Source organism: Ostrea edulis, chromosome 1 (assembly GCF_947568905.1).
Source record: "Ostrea edulis chromosome 1, xbOstEdul1.1, whole genome shotgun sequence".
NCBI lineage: Eukaryota > Metazoa > Mollusca > Bivalvia > Ostreida > Ostreidae > Ostrea > Ostrea edulis.
Window position 1 is genome coordinate 69,183,986 of NC_079164.1, and position 20,833 is coordinate 69,204,818.

Genomic DNA, 20,833 nt, shown 5'->3' on the forward strand with positions numbered 1-20,833 from the left:
AATAATGATCAAACTTATTGTGAAAATCACAATACTTTTAAATTATTTTATTAAAGCAATTTTATTAGGCCTAATCATTATTTTTTGTTATCAACACGTTGTTACGTAGGAAGTGGGAGCGCGGCGTGCTGTTGTTGTAAACACGTACGCGTTCCTTAAAAAAAAAAAATGAAAGCATTATAATTCAATTCAAAGTCGGGAAATATTATATTTTATTATTTATAATTGAAAGTCCAATTATCTTTTATCTTTAAATTTCTTTTTTAAAACTACCAGTTGGTAGACACTGCTAGCAAAGTTCTGCTTATGTTGTTACAAGGTGAAGGTCAGTTGGTGCGAGTGTGTATTGAATTCGAGAGCAGAACGGAAAGCATATGCCGTAGGCCTATATGTTACAGTGCGTAGCTTCGATAGAACCACTTTCTCGCAGTTTATCTACGTATTTGTCCAAGTGCTTGTTAGAAAAAGGACATGGACAAATTCTACTGGGGGGTTTTTATGGCAAAGTCGTTGTGCCGACAAAAAATATTCACGTCGTCCCTCATACCTTCCTTCGAAAATTGATAAAAACACAGTCCAAATCCTCTCTACTGACAGCAAGTACACCCTTAAACGGCACAAAACACCCTAATGCAGTGTTATTTACAAGCTGTTAATGTGATAATTGTTTGTTTGTCAATTAAATCTAATCTGTTTATGAAATGGCTATCAACTGTTTTCAAATCTTCTCGCTCGAGGTCGCATATGACGTCACAGATAATGGCGCGTAAAATATCGAAGAAAATATGCATATCGCAAGATTTGAATTTCATCGCTTTCAAACTCGAAAACTACGCAAACTGTTTCATTTAAAACACATGTAAAGTAGTTTTAGGCATGAAATGAATTAATTTTGCTGAAAAAATTAAAAAGTTTAAAAACATGCGATGTGTCCTTTAAATGAATGAAAATTTCAATTACTGTAGTTTCATCATTATTGTTTGTTTATATTCTGTTTTACATCCCATATGAGAATTTTTCACTCAAGCATAGCTCTAGGACAAGTAACACAAATTTTGACCCATGCATGGCACCCAGGGATAAAGCAGCGAGGGTCTCATTATCATATGGGACCTACATTTTTAAGGTCATACCCAAAAGACCTTATACTTTCACTTCTAATAACAGGTGCTTAGTGAAGTCTTTCCCTATGTTAAATGACTCAGGCAGTGCCGAGATTTAGAATCATTTTCAAATTGCATTGAACATAATTCTATAGCTTTTGTGGTTGATATGAACAAAGTAATTTCTACTTGAGGAAAGATTATGATACATGTAGATTAATAAAAATTTACGAAATTTAATTTCTTAGCAAAATTAAAGAAATATACCAAAATCAATTAGTGCATTACATCTGCTAAAAATATACCCACTAACTTTCATATGCATACCTGTAAACACTTGATTGATCAGGTACAAGATGTTCTGCTCTGATTTTCTTCTGGGAATAACACATACTTGCTGGATAATCAAATTAAATATGTATTAACACAGACAGCTTACAATGGGTTTCTTATCTTCCTGCAATTAATATGTCTCTCAGACTCTTGTCAAATGAACAGGTGCAAATTAATAATAGATAATGGTAGTTAGACGTGGTATTCCAGCATGTTTGTACAGGCACCATGGGTAAAAAAAACTAGAGCAAAGCTCGTTGCAAAGCAACGAGAGGTCTTCCGTCGGAGCTGTATGACATAAAAACCTTGAACTTGACCATATGTCCTTGGGTCGGGTCCTAATGCAGCCTCAGTTAACATGAAAAAGAGGACTTACACATCGGTTTATCTCAAACCATAGTTCAAGTGACAAAGCATCTTAATAATCCTTGGCTGCTTTTTTTCCATTGGGTTCATCCCAATGATTATATGATCTATCGTATATGTTTTACGTCCTATACAGGTCTTTAAAAATGTAGACATCTTTGGGTTGAACAGCACTGGCCTTAAATCTCGCAGCCCATGAAGCAGGTTTTTTGAATTACTATAAATTGAAGTAACACATGTATGCAATTCAGCATCTGTGTTCAAATTTTCATGTTTCAACAGGAAAATATGATTAATCAATTCTTTAATAAGTAAATCTTAATGGGTTTTTTTTTCATGTATAAAATGATGTATCAATTTAAAGTCCTACCTCAATTCTTATTTTTAAAAAATCTAAATCCAAACATTCCATTGACCGGTAAGTGTATTCATTTTCAACACCGAAATCAACGCGCAAAGACATTTTTATCAGCGTACTATCATTATAAAAGTGACGACTCAAGTCCGTAGAAAGCAATATAGTTGGAGGCAGGAAACCAAACAGAAAATCCTCAATAGGTAAGAACAAAAGAGGTAGACATAAGGTAGATTGAAAGGGCATGACCGTAAATTAACGATCTGTTTAGTATACTGTCAAGCATATGTTGGCAAAAATACTGGATGGTAGGAACCGGAACTTCCTGTCCTTCCACCCATGCTGTGACTAGGAAGGTATGATCTGTCATTTGTCAAGATCAATAACCAAAACTCTTTACATTCTCTGTAATGGATGGTAATTTCAAATACAGAATTTTCAGACATACTCTGTTACCTGATATATCATTATTTAATATAAGAACAGGTCCTTAATAGTCTGCAGATACATCGGTGCGGTAAATTCACAGCAGTTCCAGCCTCCCAACAGTGTTTAAATATACTTTTTTTTCTATAACGTGGGAAATGATTCCGCGATACCAGACTAAATTCACAAAATCGAGTGGTGTTGATTGACAGGTGCTCATATGCATGTATAGCACTGCGCATGCATGGATTTCGTGTTTCACAGTTTGTGATAATTAAGACAAGAGAAATTGTGATTGATATTGTAAATAAAACGTAGAAAATTAAATGACATTTGATACAGGAACCGTACATGAGTAAGTGTGTGTGGGATCTAACTTTCGCCTTCTTTCCCTCTTGATATGTTATACGTAACATGACCCCGGGAAAAATTATTTCAAATACTTATCCAGTGATTTTACAAAAGACGAATACAAGTTAAGTTTTTAGAAAGAAAATAATCAACTGTGACAGGAAGATAAGTACTGTAACGATATAAGTAGTTTGGCTACGCTGGCGATTCTGACTTCTCATATGTAATTATAAAATAGTTTGAGAATTTAATATATATCATTGAAATAAAGCTATAAAGGTGTACTATAAATATTTATCGTAAGGTACGATTGTATACATAAAAAGGCCCAAAATTTTTCTCTCTATAAAATGTGTCTGGAATTAACCTTAATCAGTGTTTTAAGAAAGTAAAATATATGCCAAGTATAATATGTGAACAAAATCAGAATGATATTCCTAATTGGATAGCATTATGACATCATGAATAAGACATTTCCCGCCTTTTTCTTTCAAAATAAGCCTGAAAACTGTCAAATGTCATACAGATTATTGCTCAGGAAAAGATGTGCGCATTTGTCGAGCAAAATGAAAATGATATATATTGTGTATTATTTTAAAATGAATATCATACTTAAATATGAATTTGCTCGACGCATGCGCTGTATTTTTTCTGAACTGAAAACCACCTGAAATTGTGGATATTTTCATTGAAAATGACATTTCTGCAATTTTATGCCGACTTCTAGCTCACGTCATATGACACAAACCATTTTGCTGTTCAAACTGAGCGAATTTCGGGTTTGCTAATCCATAATTCCTTATTTGAATGTCAGGGTTTGAGCTCCAAGTGAAATCATCAATATTTTGGGCCAAATGACTTTAGAAACTGTACCTACTTCTTTATGGCTCAGGACATACAATAAAGGTTTATAGCTGTTACCAATATTTTATCATACAACAAAATTATGATAGCATAATATTCAGACTGAAGAGGATAATTCATCGAGTTTGAATTATTTATACATACAAATCAAATAAATTGCTCTCAAATCTTGAATATTTTATTAAACTTTAATATCTATCTGCGTAAATACATGTAGGTATATTATGTACACAGTGCGCACAGAAGTCGCGTATGAATTTCACGCCAGGGGCACGTGCCGAAGTTACATAATTAAGACCAGGAGTTTTGAATCAATGTTTAATCAAAGTCATTGTTTTTAAACAATAAAACAACAAATCATTTGAAATGAGACTGGTCGGCCATGGGTTTCTGAATATTCTATACGCATGTTTAGATTTTGTTTAATCATGATTATAAACTATTGATTTCAAAACATGTTCAGAAATAATTCATTATGTTTGTAAAATGTATCCATTTTCTTTTTCACAACGAAGAATTTGAGTAAAGCTTGTGTGTTCAGTTAAAGTAGTGTGAAATCACAGATCACTAGTCCAGGAGCGATGAATCTCCGATATTAAACACACATTCAATTAGACATGATTGAGAAACGAACTGTATATTAAATTGCAGATTTTAAAATTGATGCCTGACTCAATGCTCTAGAGTTTTGAATTTAAAACAAATCAAACGTAAGACCAGAGACGTATAAATAAGTATATACATCCCCGGAAAGACTGAATTATTCGAAAAATCCAATATGATCAAAAACATAACATTCTGTGTTATATTTAGGACGACAATGTTTACTTTGTGTACATGCCCTGGTTCACACACGATGGTTCCTCGAAGCGGTTACGTAATTGTAAACAAAAACAAACCCCGCGGTGTATGTAAGATGCGTGTAGTTAATGGCTGAGTTATTTTATGCTTGAAGATTTGTTTCTTCAATTAAATATATCGTTGTTTTAATAACAAACGTAGAAGAGATAACCTTTTCCTCTTTTTTTCTTTGGAACGATTTTTTATATTAAAGCTACTAAATAATAAAAAAAGAAAGTTGTCGATAGATGATTTTTAAAGGAACCATAGATCACATTAAAACCTTATTTTAAAAGAATATTAGCATTTCATGAAGTCAGATTTATCAATTAAAGCAAGTTTATTTAAGTTATACGCATATTTCCCCCCCTTCACCTACCTAATGATACGGTTACCTGTTTGCGGGTCAAGCTTTTTACTCATATATAACACAATACTCAAGCAAAATATTATGTTTTTGAGATCAATAAGATGTTAAAGAACAACTTTTCCAGCGAAAGCCATATCGAAATATTTACCGGTTTTTTTTTTTTTTAGTTATAAAACGGAAACTTTGAAGATCCCCAGATCCCTAATTTAAGGGGCCAGCCCCTTTTTAGGGATATCAAAAGAAAGCTCTTAACATTTTGCACAACTTTTGTTCTACACGTCTTAACAAAATATTTTTAGTTTAAAAGATACAAAGGAAAATATGTGTAATTTTTTGCTCCTTTAGGCGTCCTAATTTTTTAACCCTGTCAACCACCATTTCGAACGCTGTAATCAAAAAACAAAAAACGATGTGCACAACTACAATGCTCCTACTTTTCATTTTCAATGCATTTTCTGCTCAAGCTTATACAGTCTCGGAGCCCCTGTCTGGAAACCAAAGCCCCTAAAATTTCATTCAAAGGGGAATAACTCTTTTGCAAATCAACCTTTAGATATTGCAAAAGAAATGAGAAATAAATTCTATGAAAAAAGTCAAAGTAAATAAACCAAAATTGCTAATGATTTATCTAGATCTCAAAACTTAAAATTATGTGTAAAAGATATTTGATAGTTTACAAACTTATGATGATATGAAATCTTAAGGAAGTTAGCTCCTTAGCTTTTGAGCACAACTGGGCAGGATGCTATAATTAAGTATTTATAGTGGTTCAATACTGATCCCATTGGTGCAGACATACCAGTATTACGCATCTATTACTGAACCCTTTCCAGTTGAAAAAATTTGTGTCAATTCAAATTTTGAAAGGGTTTAAGCAGGGAATATATTTTGTGTCAATTCAAAAATTGAAAAGGTTTGGCAGGGACTATATTTTGTGGTGGAAGGATTGATTAATCAAAAAGGTTCTAAATTTGCATGATATTACAGTTTCTGTTTTATTCAATATACCTTCTATATTTATACTCATATACATGTATTTCAGTTATGTTTTATGATACAAGTAGTTGAGACTTGGAACTAGTTTAAATGTTGTCATTCATTAAATTTGGTTGATATATTTTCCCAATTGAGCATCGATTCTTTAAAAAGTTTAAACTGATTTACTCGAAATTTTGTATAGAAATTCAGTATTTTTGCCAACAAAAAAACAAAGATCTCTTACTCTCACTTTTTTAAGTCTTGTTTTATATTTTAAGACAAGACCTTGAAAACTATGTGAAATTTTAGGAATTGACATTACTACTAATTTGTCCTTTTAAACTCTCAAATTTGATATGAATTTTTTTGCGTATCAAGTGCAAAAAGGTCATTATTCATTTCCATTACTTGTTTTAGTTTTTTTTTTCTATCTGTATTGTTAGAAGTTATGATTATGTATCTATTTTATGTAATGATTGATTTGTGTTGCTTATGATGTGTTGACACCAACAGACAAATGTTTCATTAAAAACCCCTTGAGTCAATTTTAAGTGCAAAAAGGTCATGTGCAGAACACTGTAGCTCAATAACAAGCATTGCAACCCCAGTTTATCTTTTTAATTTCTTAATGTCTTAAATGTAGAAACCAAAAATACACTGCCCAAAAAATTGACATTACTCCAAATCTCAGGTGCAAACTTCTTTAAAATCACTTTGTCATGGTCTAAATACCTTGCAGAATGTCATTGTTCAATTCCGAGAAATTACAGCTTCCTGTAACTGGATGACAAGGGCAGCCATCATCACATAAACACGGGTCCAAACAAGAATTGCCATGGTAACCATACGGGCACACTGAATTTCATAGTAAAAAGAAAAGATTGATATTATTCTACAGATTACAGGGACAAAGCTTAAATAGGAGGTGGTGTCAAATCCCATTTAACAATTCTGTATAACTGGTAGATACATGTATATATCATGAGTATACAAAACTGAATACACAATGGTTTAACATTTATTTTCAATAGTAATATAAAGTATAACAGTTCAAAAATAAATTTTACTAAATCATATCAGTTATACATGTACATGTATTTATATAAAGAAAAGGCCTATATCACTAAAATCTATATAAATTTTTGCTACACACACATGTAGAATAGAAATCTGAAGTTCAGTAGTAACTGTTGAATACACGTAGTTTCAGCAGTGGAGCGACATGTACACTTCCATGTACATGATGCATATCTACGTTTTGCATATCTACGTTTTGCATGCTCAAAGTCAAAAGCTGTAACATTGTCATTTGCAATTCCAAAATGAGGCACAGTGACCCACTTTTGAGTCATGACACACTGCTAACCATGTAAGTTTGATGGCCAAAGGCCTCATCGTACGGAAGATTTTATCCAGAAACAATTACAGACCCTGAAGCTTACTACTACACCACTTGCACGGAACGAAACGATTCTTGCACGGAATGCTGAATGCTTAATTTGCATGAAACGCTGAACACTTTGCACGGAGCGATTTGCACGAAACGCTTCCCATTTCCCGAGCCATCTGCACGAAACGGTAGGCGTGGCTTGCACGCTTTGTATATGATTGTGAATGGTTTACATCAAATGGTAGGTGTGGCCTGCACGCTTTAATTATCTCAGCCTGATTCGGGTCTTTACGGAGTGATTACACCATGATATATATGTATAATACATGTACATGTAATGATAAACTTAGAAAAATGATTAAGAAAGAAATGGTAATGAATATTATACCTGCCCGACATGGTATTACTTTTGTTTTGATTACAATAATTGTGTAAGATGAATAAAGATTAATCAAAGACTGTCTGACAACAGGTAACAAAATATACACACGTCGAGAAAAAGAGAAAGACATGCAAAAACAATGAAAATTAATCAACTTGCATTTTAGTTTATGCTCTTAAACAATATCTTAAATTAATTCAAATTGAAAGAACAAAGTTCGCTTCTGTTTCATTATATGCATGCATATCAGTCTGAGTGATCATAGAGTTAAAAAGCATGTGTAATTTGTATATTTCAAGACACTTTTAAAAAAAAAGGAAAACCGATGTATACACATTTCTTAGAGAAAGAAAATGAATAAAGATGCATTTTTATAAATGTACAGTAATGCAACAGATAAAATAGAGGTTCTTGTCAGTTATGCCATCTCTGGGAGTCTGTATACCCATACACATGGGCTTCCTGGTAACCTGTCTATGAAAATTGTCACCTGTCCTTACTTGGAACAAAGGGATCAATCAAAACAATAGGGATCTCCAAGCTCATTCACCTGTAACAGAGTACACAGTTGCTGTAGCAACAAACCCCTCTTCCATCTTCTAACAACCCCGAGCTTCTTCACTCTTCTCACCACACCTATCTTTGAAGGCGACTTGAAAGTATCTGTTTTTCTCACTGAAGTATTATTTAAATTCTTTATGTGAAATCTGTTCTCATTATCACATTTTACAAGTACATACATTCAACAATGGTAAAAATAATTCTGTACATAGGAAAGTGGGCTAATATGTTGTACAAGTTTAAAATACAAGATATGTATACCTCTGTGTTGAAATAACATTTGAAGGAACACACAAGATGTCAAAAATGTTCATTGAAGTTCTTGGGGGGGGGGGGGGGGGGGGGGGGAACCGTAATTAAAAAATTAATGTGTAAAGAAAACAATATGGGAAATTATCAGAAAAAATATCAGAATGAAAGGTGATGGATAATTAATCAGAAAGAAATTGTATTTTCAAGATGTATACTAAACGTATTAAACTTCCAGTATCTGCATACATTCATGAATATTATAATCAATGATTACCAATGCTCTCTCTCTCTCTCGCTTTCATTATCTAATGCATCTAAATTCTAAATGATTTCATATAGCAATTAAAGATTTTGATAATCTATAGCGTATATGAATAAAAGCAAATAATCGTTAAGTCATTTCTGTTTATATTTTCATGAACTAGTTGCATTTGACACCGAGGTTTTACATGTACATCCTTAAATATTGATTATAGGCACGTAGAATCGGAGAGGGTGTAATATGAAAGCTAGGGATTTAGCCTTGTAGCGACCTACCCACTGTGCGATTAAGAAATTGAAGTCGGAAGGGGAAATTGAGAGTTTCAGACTACTACCCTCCCCCCTCCACACACACATTTACAGGTTTTCGTAATCGGACAATTTAAGCACCATTTTTTGTTGTTATCTTATTGCTTGTCAAGAATCTTACCCAACTGAACCAGCAACATACTCCTTCTGATACATTGAAAAATATAAGTAATGTTAGCACGTGGCTCTATAAAGTTCAATCTGCAGTTTGGTCATACTTTGTCATTCAATAACTTATTTTAAAAAATAAAAAAAATGGGTGTCGGGTTAGCGGTACTATGATGAATGACTATAACAATGACCTGTGTATAACTTGTACATTCCATGCAAATTCGAAGGATTTTTCGCCTCAGTAGAACAATTGGGGGTCAGTTAATCCGTGTATTTGAAATCAACAGAAGTGCTTGGCTTCTTGCGGAAAGTGTGAAATAAATTGGCTCGGCGCAAGATACCCGTGATCTCAATCTGATTAAAATCAGATCCTCGATCCGCTCCTCTTTTGATTTTAATCAGATTGCCCGTGATCATAGACTAGATCTGATATTGCGCCGACCCAATATATTTCACACTTTTCATAAGAAGTCGAAACCCAGACTAGCTATTAAACCGTAATTTAGTTATACTGTGACAAAGAACCTACTAGTAGGAATTTGCATGATATATATACTTATTATACAAAAATCATTACATTATCCAGACACACTCTCCATGAACATTTTTTTTTATGAAAACCTCTATCAAAGTACATTGAACATAAGTCTCGGTCAAATGTAATGAACTCGGGATTTTAAAAATAAATCATTCGATGGTTTGTATTTTTGCTTCTATTAATTATGTAATTAATTAATTCCAATTTGTTAATCATAGAGAGAGAGAGAGAGAGAGAGAGAGAGAGAGAGAGAGAGAGAGCACATCTGTAATTATTAAATATCCCATGTATGCTTTTCGTTTACTGAACATACTAATTCGCATTCAAAACAGGAATTGCCTGCAAGTAAGCATTATTTAAATATAGAAGTTAAGAATAGTTTAATGAACAAAGAAGACTAAAAGAAAAAATTTCAAAACCAGATTTTCTCAAAAAAATAATATATAGTGTTTGGTATCGTTGGAATTGGCTCAAAATGCTGAAAAACAATATAAGTATCAGGGGGGAAAATATTGACATTTTTTTCTTTTCTTAAAATTTCACCCTTATCATGATTATTTGGCAGCTGTGTATATTCGCAAATAACACACACCGTGGAACATAACTTTTTTCGAGAATGTTTCGAATTTTTACAATGGATAGTCCAGCTTTGTTTAAATTCAAAATAACTGATCGAATTCTGAGCGACAATCTACATCCACCTTTCTTGGAATCCATAGCGGAATGACTTGAACGATTCTCGGGGTGTGGCTTGAACGGTCTGCACGCTTCTGTAGGCATGGCTACTGCACGAAACGTTTCTTGCACGGAACGATTCTTGCATGAAATGGTTTGCATGGAACGGTGAACGGTCTGCACGGAACGGTGAACGGTTTGCACGAAACAAAACGATTATTGCACAGAATGGTGAACGGTTTACACGAAATGCAGAACGATCTGCACGGAATGAAACGAAACGCTTTAGAGGTGTAGTAGCACGCTTCAGGGTCTGTAGGATATGTATAGCAGGTATGAAATTCAAAAATGAGGCCACAGTGACCTTATTTTTGGTTCAAAACACACTTCTCAAAAGATACACCAACTGATCAAGTTTGATGATCCTAAACCTAAGTGTGTGAAAGATATGATTCAGACATGATTTGAGTACATACAATTGTACATGTACGTGTATGTACAGCTAATTGTATAGGCATGAAATTCTAGAAGGCGACCACAGTGATATATTCATGAAACAAATCCATTATCCACCCACTAAATTGTCAAATTCCTGCAGCATATTGTAAAAGTATTATAATAGCATGTACAATAATTAGTGCAAATCAAGTTTTTGTCTGTTTAGCTTGGATTTGATTTGACATTTTGTGCAAAGTTTAAGATGGATGGACAGATGATGGACAAATGATACTGAAGTGTCACTACGCTATTCAGGTGACTCATTAAACTAGATAATGTTTTCATAGTCTGTCAAAACTTTAAAACTGCAAATTAAGGCAAATGAAATATTTTAGTTATTAACATCATGTGGATAGTTACAATGATCCAACATATAGAATTTTAATCGAGAGTCGAGAGGTCAACAGAGAACAATATCACTACTAAATCATTACGGACTTCCGCAGGCTACAAGCCTATCTCTCTCTCCCCCCCTCCACATCTTTTATCATTATTAAATGACTGAATCACTACTAAATCCTTACAGTTCTGACAAGAAGTCCCAGTGAAGCCAGGATGACAGTGACACATGCCGGTCTTGGGGTCACATTCTGCTCCATTCAGACAAGAACACCTGTACCTACAGCCGATCCCATACAGCCCCTGTGAACACGCGCCATTACAGTTGTCACCATGCCAACCAGCATCACAAGAACAGCCATCTAGTGTCAGTACAGATATATATACATATATATATATAATACATGTATGCAGACTTTCATGTTTAGTAGAATCATTTCAATCAGACTGGTAGTTCAAAAGTCCCACTGATTTATTTCGATGTAAGCTTGGAAACTTTTCTGTTTGGTTATTAGGTATTATGTGAACAAGTCGTTCTCTTACCCTTTGTGCATATCCCATGCCCACTACAATTTCCTGAACAAAACAGCTGATCACATTTACTTCCTGTCCAGTGTCTGTCACAGTGACAATGGCCTAGAGCACAGGTTCCATGGCCTGAACAGTTGACCTCTGGACACCGGGGCAAATGAGCACAGAGAATAGTGGACACATTTCTGGCACAGTTGAATTTTTTGTCATCAATGCTGAAAAGATTGCAATTGCAAGTTGCCTTTATTATGTTCATTTCCCATCCTCCCATATCTACCAACTAAATTGTCAAATTCCTACTGCATATTGTAAATGCCACAGGCAATTATATCGCTCACGATCAGGTTCGAATTTACTACTCTTTAATACTAAATTCGAACCCGAGCGATATAATTGCCTGTGTAAATACAATACATGTACATTGGCTTGTACAATATTTTGTGGAATTAAGCTTTTGCTTGTTTACCTTGGATTTCAATAAAGATTTTTACAGTTATATGTAAGTTAACCCATAACAATGGACATTATGTGATGTACTTGATCTGACAGAGAGATTGTGCTGCCGAAGGCACTAAAAAGACAACACCGCCAAATCTTATATACATTTACAGTATACCCCCAAAACTGTGAATATTTAAACATTGTTTCACTTTTACCTGAAGAGATCCTGAATTGATTGTTGTTTACTACATGTAAGTCCCTGTTCTGAGGAACTAATTTGGCTGAGAAGTGAGATGAGCAACACCTGTGGCCCACTCTACCTACCTCTAATCTGACGGGTAGTTTACCACCCGAGGCCCACTCTACCTACCTCTAATCTGACGGGTAGTTTACAACCCGAGGCCCACTCTACCTACCACTAATCTGACGGGTAATTTAGCACCCGAGGCCCACTCTACCTACCAATGATCTGACGGGTAGTTTACCACCCAAGGCCCACTCTACCTACCACTGATCTGACGGGTAGTTTACCACCCAAAGCCCACTTTACCTACCACTGATCTGACGGATAGTTCACGAGAGTCCCGTTAACCGTGTATGTTGCAGATCCCCCTCCATCCAGATTGACTGCATTCACAATGCCGTACTGCAGCATCACATCAATGAACTCTCTCAGGTTCAAACTAATGAGCACATGGAAAAATAAGGAAAACTTTAAAACTTCTTTTTTAAAAAATCAATTGCACATTTTACATCAGTCAAATTTTACCATGATATTCTGTTACAGTCCCTGAAACGTTCTACTTTACCATTTTTCCGTTCGCTCACCGTTTGTTCAGCGTGCGTTCACCGTGCGCTCTTCGTTCACAATTTTGCATTCAGCGTGCGCTCACCGTTCACAAAGCGTTCAACGTGCGCTCATCCTTCGTTCATCGTTCAGTTTTTTCATTGTCATTCGGAACACCAAAGTGAAAGGACCAATCTTGATAGTAAGGCGAAATTGAAAATTGGACGTGTGCGTAAGAGTGGAAGGAGACTTTCTTAGTATATCAGAAATTTAATTTTGAAGTACAAAATGTCAGGATTATCCACTGTGAATGCTGAAAGGTTCATTTGAACTTTTGTTAAAATCAATACTAAATGAGAGACGAATATAAGAGCTTGTCGTTATGAATTTAACCCAAGTACAAAAAATAAGGCAGTTTCAGGTAATGAAAACCTCTTCCCCTGTGTTCACGATTTAGCATTTACAAGTTAGGGCACAAATTATTATAATTATTTTGCATTGCTTGACAAGAGTTTTAAACAAGTCACCCCCCTACTTTGAAAAATAAAAATAAACAAACAATGCTACATAATGTACAATGTACCGTATGTACGTGTCAGAATGTCAAACTGATATAGCTATTTTTACGTCTATATTTATGAAAGACAATGTTATTACTACTCTCGCCAAATTTGAAACTTTTGTAACATTTGTCCTTAATGCAAAGATGTAATTGTTTATCTGGTACGTTTCTGCATTAGCCTTTAAACATTCTACGGGTAGTTCAGTATAATAAACAGTTTTATCTACATCAAATATATACAAATATTGCACAATCTAACTACAATCTATGGTCACATCAATAATAAAAATAGAAAGTTTTGTACTATATTTCCTCGGGTTGATGTACAGTGTAGCTGTGACAAATGAATGACACAAAATGTAAGTAGGAATATTTAATACTGTTAGGAGTGTTGAGGTGTTGACACAGGGTATACTGTCTGTATTGTCTGTTTACTGCATCTATCTTGACTCCTTTCAGGGGTGTTTGTTAATTACAGGTATCCCAAATGATCCAACTCAGAACTCGTAAAGTGTGAAGCCATACATGAACACCATGCAGTTAATTCTGGATGTCACTACACACGTAGACTATAGTGTTTTCCTTTTCACATGCATTGTTTATATATTATACCCATGGATTAAATGTATCTGTACATGTAATGGTATACACAATGTACATACCAAATTTGCTTTTGTTTGTGTATGACTGTTGCGTGTATTAATGTAAAATTTGCGATAATTTCACGAAATATATACATGTATACTCGGTACTTGTACAAAAATATATTACATTGAATATATCCAGAACAGTAAAATATGCTGTATCATGATTCCGGTTTATTTTTTTATATTATTAATTGATGATATATATACATGTACTTGTATTTTATTACTTGATTATGAAATAAGTAAAATCCCAGGGGAAAACCCGAAACATTCCGAGTAAATAGATAATTTTGCATTCAGCGTTCGTTCACTTTTCGCTCTGCGTTCGCTCACCATTCACCAAATTGCGTTTACCGTTCACTCTGCGTTTGTTCACCATTCGCTCTGCGTTCGTTCACTGTTCAAGTAGGAAAGAAGAACGTTTCAGGGACTGTACATGTAATGTGATAATTTTTACTAATGATAACTTTTCTTAACAATCTCATTATTCAATGGGCAAAAATACTTTTCCCCCAAAAAATTGTTATCAGGTCTTTTAGTGACAGAGTAATGATTTGCAAATCTTTCACACGTAAATCTAATGCATTTTGACACAGTTTTGCAAAAACAAATATATGTAAAATTTAATTAAATGTTTTGTTAACGAAAAGCCTAAGCTCATCACTTATTTATATGAAAAGCATAATCTTGTATGTTTTCTATGAAAAGCTTATGAAGTGTTCAACTTGTACCCATTTTCTCCTGTTTTACCATCTGCTTGCATAAAAATGACTCTTCCTTCTTTGTCGTGACCAACAACTGTTCTGGCAGACATTACTGATGCAAAGTACTGTAAAGTGCCTAAAAATATAAATTATGTTAACTATCATATTCACGTGAAAAGAAGACTTGCTTGCAACTTACAACCTCATGTGTAGTATATTAATAGGTGTTAAGTTGTTGTGAGCAGTTTGCATTCTTTGCTCCGTTTCTTGGGACTGGAGGTAATTCAGTTGAAAGATCATCCTCATCATGTGGGGATCATGCAAGGTCAACACAAAATAATGAAACCTCACTACAGTGGCTTAAATCTATACACAAACAGATCCATAAAGAGAGAGAGAGAGAGAGAGAGAGAGAGAGAGAGAGAGAGAGAGAGAGAGAGAGAGAGAGAGAGATTGTATTATCTTGATGCAAGTGGAAGTGTTCTTACTGGGCTAATGAAGCTGCACATAATAATTTCAACAATATACAATGTAGGCAATGTAAGTGGTGAACAAGATGTATTAATTTTGTGAAACATAATGAGCATATAGGCCACATTCCACTTGCTTCCCCTAGGCACCTGGGCCGGGATTCATAAAGATTCTAAGATTTTTCTTAGATTTCCTACATAAGTACTAAAAAATTCTTAGCTAAGAAAAAAATTTAAGTATCAAGTCATAAAAAAGTTAAGCACCGTTCTTAGCTAAGTACAGATCCCAACTATGATGTGTCCAGGGGTCCGTGTTTGCCCTATTCTTTATTTTGTATACACTGATCCACAAAAGTTTGTGAATTTATATATATATTCTGACCAATGAAATGTGCTGAAAAAATCCATCCACCACCACAAGTCTCAGGCAAACATTGGATATCTGCCATTGTTTGTATAGTAAACACAGAAATGTATCGACCGATCATGCGTTACTGATACAATATGTTCATATCTTTTGGCATGAGTAATGATTAAAAACATTTTCCTCTGGAATTAATAGGAATTATGATTGATCACTGTTCATTATCTTCACTTTTCAGTGATTAGTTTGTTAATCTTCAAGATCATAACCATGAAAAATGGATGATAATTCATCATTTTTTGTGATAATCAAATATCCGGACAAGTTTTCTGTAATTATAATAATGTTTCATTCGAATGACACAGTGCATTGTCTACCTGTTTCCTCTGTATCGGAGCATTCTATTTTAAGGCTCTCATCCAGGTATGACTTTCCATCTCGAATCAACCAGAGAACACCCCCTACTAACTGCTGAAAATCCTCCGTAATAAGATCAATCTCAGATAGATATCTGCAAATATATATACAGACAAGATCCAACATTGTGACAATACGAATTCATAAAATCAAATTTTGTATGAAAGGCACACAAATGGTCATCATATTTTAAAATCATATTTCTTCCATTTCTGTACCCAGCTGTTGTGCATTTTTAACCATCATATCAATCAATACTATATCTGAAAATTTATACACAATGTATTTGCACAATTATGCAGTCATCTTAGTGAATAGTTTAAAATTCCACAAGCTTCTTAGGAATAATAACATTACAAATATTTCTGCTTCCATTATCTAACACATACTTCAAAAATACATCTCAGTAAAGATAAATATATGTAGAGGGTATAGTTTTAAAATTATAGTAAAACTGCAACTCAATTATGTTGTCATATATTAAAACCACATATCAAATTGTATGGGCCTTAACTCAATACTCTCCAATTGCAAAATACCCTTTTAAATAGGCTTTAAATGGGGTTTTCAAAAAGTAAAATACCACCAAATCTCTGAATACTTTTCATTATTCAGGACAACTTACGTCCTTTGCAAAATCAGAGATGGACATTAACCTTCAAATCCACTTGCCCTCTGAGCAAATGGACCTAAACTTTCACTTCCTTAAATTCAAGCCCAAAATTCGAAAACTATAAAAAATGAATAGTACTCAACATTTACCATATCATACATGTGATTTGATTGAATATCAAGAACTTGAGAACACTGAAAGGAAACAATTTTAACACAGATAACTTCAAAAGTGTAGAATATACATTAAATGACAAATATTAGGTAAGCTTTCAGTAACACTGAAGCACAAAAGTTGTTTTAATTATTTTTCTCCCCTAGTTTTTGTATAATAACAGTATCTATGGGACCTGCATATACACTAGCAGTCCTTTTTTGTTCTACTTTAAAAGCAGTCTCACATTATAAGTATATATCAATATCATCAAATGTTCATATTGTATAGAAGTTAAGAAATCTCATTGTTACATTACCCAATAAAAAGATATCCACTCTTTGTTATGCCAAAGTGAGCATTCTGAATTCCACCGGAATCTTGTACTATTCTCTCATTACTGACAACATTTCCTGAACAAAAAAAAAAAATCACTTAATTTCCAGAGCTCTGCTTTATACACAATGATGCGTCAACTACAACGCTGCATTTTTAAGTTCAATTGCTCTTTCAAAGGAAACCATTTAAACGCGTTACAAGAAATAATATTCACTTTGTTGAATAACATATTAAAGAATTCCTTCTTGGATTTATAGACTGAATGCATGATAAACTGTCATACCCTTACAAGCTCCAGAGGTGGTGTTGAAGAAGCCAGCATTTATGGCCACTATACATTCCTCCTGCTTAGCCGACTCTAGTACAGTGGCTCTAACTGCCTCTCCCTCTTTACATCCATGCTCCATCTTAGGTTCAAGGACAGAAACAGTGTGGAATGGATTGTTTATCACAGAAAAGTGCATCAGTACATCTCGTCGTAAATAATAAGTTTGTTGTATAACGTGGATAATGTGCCTTGTTTCAGCAATGGGAAGACTTACATTTTCATTAAATCCATGAGACAAAATTTTGGAATGAGTTAAATTTCCATACTTAACATCCTGGCACTCTCTTACTTGGCGGTGCGTACGATGCCTCGGACCGTGGTGATCCCTGTAAGGCTGTAGTATATCTAATCCATCCGTATCAGAAGAAACAGAACCTTGTTCATCCTGTAATGCTTTCACGACCCTCGAGGAATCAAACCCCTCTATATGTTCTGAATGTTCACTGACATTACCTACTCTTTTGAAGCCATCGTTGTATGATTGTGGATGTTTTTGCTGTATTGTACAAATTACAAAAATGCTGAAAATGAAATCAAAGTATCATTATTAATGGCATGATCAGCCTGTGGATTACTTTGTGTCAATCCAAAACAAAGTCAGACATTGGCAAATTTGACCTTTGACAATGTGTAATTTTCTCTATCTCATATATATGTTGTATTAAAAAGTTATGGCAAAAGTTAGTTATGGTTAGATAATCAAAAGATTATAGACAGACAGATCAAAAACAATATGTCCCTGCATCTCAATTTCAATGGCACAATTGAAAATCTAAATGCATGTATACACAGATTGATATATGTATTTATTGAAGTGATTACAACATGTTGTTCTATTGAACACATGTTTACTTGGTGTTTTTTATTTATCCTGCAATTTGATTGGTTAAAGTAAATATAGAATACCTGTTCTACAAGTATTCAACACTTGAGTGCACACTTTCTCCTTTAATTGTAAGAATTTACCGCATTCAAAGGCTCTCTCTCAATGTAGTAACACGCTTTCCCACCCACCCGCCCTCAATAAACCATATTTATTATTTATATGCCGTCTTGTATTTAAATTATATCATGTTATTTTGTTTTGTAGATTTTAAAGATTTTGGGAAAAGGAACATTATAGATAAAAAAAGTTTTGTACTAGCTGTATATACATATAAACAGGGCTTGAAGCTAACTTTTTATGTCACTAGTCCAGTCGGACTGATGGGGTATAATTTCAACCAGTCCGTAGAAAATTTTACCATCCAGAAATATCAAACATATTTCGTTAATGTTATTAAAATAAAATTAAACTCAATATTGAATATGCCTCACTCAGACAATATTGTAACACTTAAATGTGGGATTTATATTTACAAATCAGATTCGTCTGATATCTACAGATCGAAGCATGCCAAATGTGTGTATAAAATTTCATAAGTATATTTTCCAAAATGATGCTTTAGAAAATTAACCAGTCCCATCAGACTGACTAAAACAAATATCAGTCAGTCCGCCATGCTTTTAACCAGTCACAGACTGACGGGCATATGTTAATTTCGAGCCCTGATAAAATAAACTGCACTTCCGACTGACACTTCTATTCCTATATCATGTGTTATTATTTTTTATTTATGTTCGTTTGAGTGTAACGAATAAGAACAAATCACTGATCTTCATAGGGAATAATTTTATCTTTCGAATATCACATTGAAAATATAGTTTAAAAATTAAATTTCATTCACAAAAAGTAGACCCAGCTGTGAATTTCTTAAAGACGAAACCCAATTTCACTGGCCTCAGTCTTTGGGCCAGTGGCTATTTTCCAAGAATGTTATACATATCACTTTGGAGTTAAATCATTGTGGAATAGATTTAGATAAATGTCATGGCATGTGCAAAATATGCATAAAGAAAACAAGCACCTGAATCCAGCAGGAGAGGGGTTCCTCCTTATAACAAAATGTGTAGCAAAAGACAGTCCTGTGGCAGTGCATGTGGTGAGATTACTATAGAGTAGTTTTAGTGAACGATGACCCATTTTCTATAACTACACCGTTGTAATAACTTTAAAAAGTTTAGTTTGTAAAGAAGGTAGGCCCATTAACAGATTAAGAATAGTAAGAGTAACAGTTGGCAGTTATCGAGCGGGCTGGGTCGACCACTTTAGACACTCGCGTATTATTTTCGTAACATTACCTGAAGTTTATGATAAAGTTGCATATCAAGATATATCGCAATTTAACCGTGCTATCTCCATTCATATCGTGACTGCGAAGTTTTCATCACTAAAGCCCCACATCAGTATATGTCACGAGAGTACTGCACACGATGACAGCTCTCCACCATAGGAGGTACAAATAGCACAAATGGCATCGGGTTCAGAATACAGATAGTCATTGCCGAAAAACAGGGAAGTGAAAGGACTACTTCACTTCAAGGAAGCTGAAATGTGTACAGACTGTAATTTAAATTTGGTTTGTCTTCCGAGTTAATAAATAGTTCAGAAAATCACCGTAAACGTGCCAAAATGTCGGAGACGAAAGTTCCCGGACTAAATGTCCGGATAACATCGAAAAACCAGCTGGATAACATTAAAAAAGTTGCCATCACCAAGCCAGGACAGCAAGCTCTGTTCCTAGAACTTGATCAGGTTTCATCGATACTCTTTGTTTTTTGGTTTTTTTTTACTTTTTAGTTATGCATATATTTTAGTTTATTGTTATTTCCTATTCAAATTTCTCAAATGGCCACATAAGCACCTGGATTTTGCAGAAAAATTAACTGATGCTATATCATCAGACAGGTTGGTTCCTACAGCAAGATCTTCTCGCTAAAACGCAATCATCCCACTTTAGCGAGAGAATATATATCCTGTACAACCGAGAAAAACACCCGAGGAGTACATCTCTTTGTGTTTCATGTGAACAGGAGAAAAAGGATTTCTAGACGTTCTGTCCCATAATCAATCCGTCCCTTAGTCGATTCATTCCATTACCGATCAGTCCCTAGACTATCCGTCCCCTAGTTAATATGTCCTATAGTCGATCCGGCCCAGAAAAATAATTACCACGTTTTTGAATTGTTTTTCCAAGTGTTATTTACGGTACTGAATTGGTTTAATTCATTTGTGTATTTCCTCTTCATTGTGTGTGCCTCTGATGTCAGGTATTAATCCTTTAATATGCTCTCT

The 20,833-nt window shown here is 34.3% G+C and overlaps 2 protein-coding genes across 12 annotated transcripts in view; one reads left to right on the forward strand and one right to left on the reverse strand.

The window, feature by feature from the left end:
• Positions 1-20,005, reverse strand: part of LOC125683748 (N-acetylglucosamine-1-phosphodiester alpha-N-acetylglucosaminidase-like) — a 24,697-nt gene extending 4,692 nt beyond the window's left edge. The window contains exons 1-10 of the mRNA XM_048925196.2: positions 19,840-20,005; positions 17,614-18,179; positions 17,311-17,404; positions 16,186-16,319; positions 15,002-15,110; positions 12,829-12,957; positions 11,846-12,048; positions 11,488-11,664; positions 6,719-6,841; positions 1,431-1,500 (exon numbers count right to left, since the gene is read on the reverse strand). Of these exons, the coding sequence (XP_048781153.1) occupies positions 1,431-1,500; positions 6,719-6,841; positions 11,488-11,664; positions 11,846-12,048; positions 12,829-12,957; positions 15,002-15,110; positions 16,186-16,319; positions 17,311-17,404; positions 17,614-18,179; positions 19,840-19,904 (1,670 nt within the window). The 5' untranslated portion in view covers positions 19,905-20,005. The remainder of the gene's footprint in view (positions 1-1,430; positions 1,501-6,718; positions 6,842-11,487; positions 11,665-11,845; positions 12,049-12,828; positions 12,958-15,001; positions 15,111-16,185; positions 16,320-17,310; positions 17,405-17,613; positions 18,180-19,839) is intronic.
• Positions 20,004-20,833, forward strand: part of LOC125683712 (engulfment and cell motility protein 1-like) — a 59,371-nt gene continuing 58,541 nt past the window's right edge. For all 11 annotated transcript variants that reach the window (XM_056158418.1, XM_048925149.2, XM_048925167.2 and 8 more), the window contains exon 1: positions 20,004-20,293. In XM_056158418.1, coding sequence (XP_056014393.1) covers positions 20,171-20,293 — 123 coding nt within the window. In that variant the 5' untranslated portion in view covers positions 20,004-20,170. The remainder of the gene's footprint in view (positions 20,294-20,833) is intronic.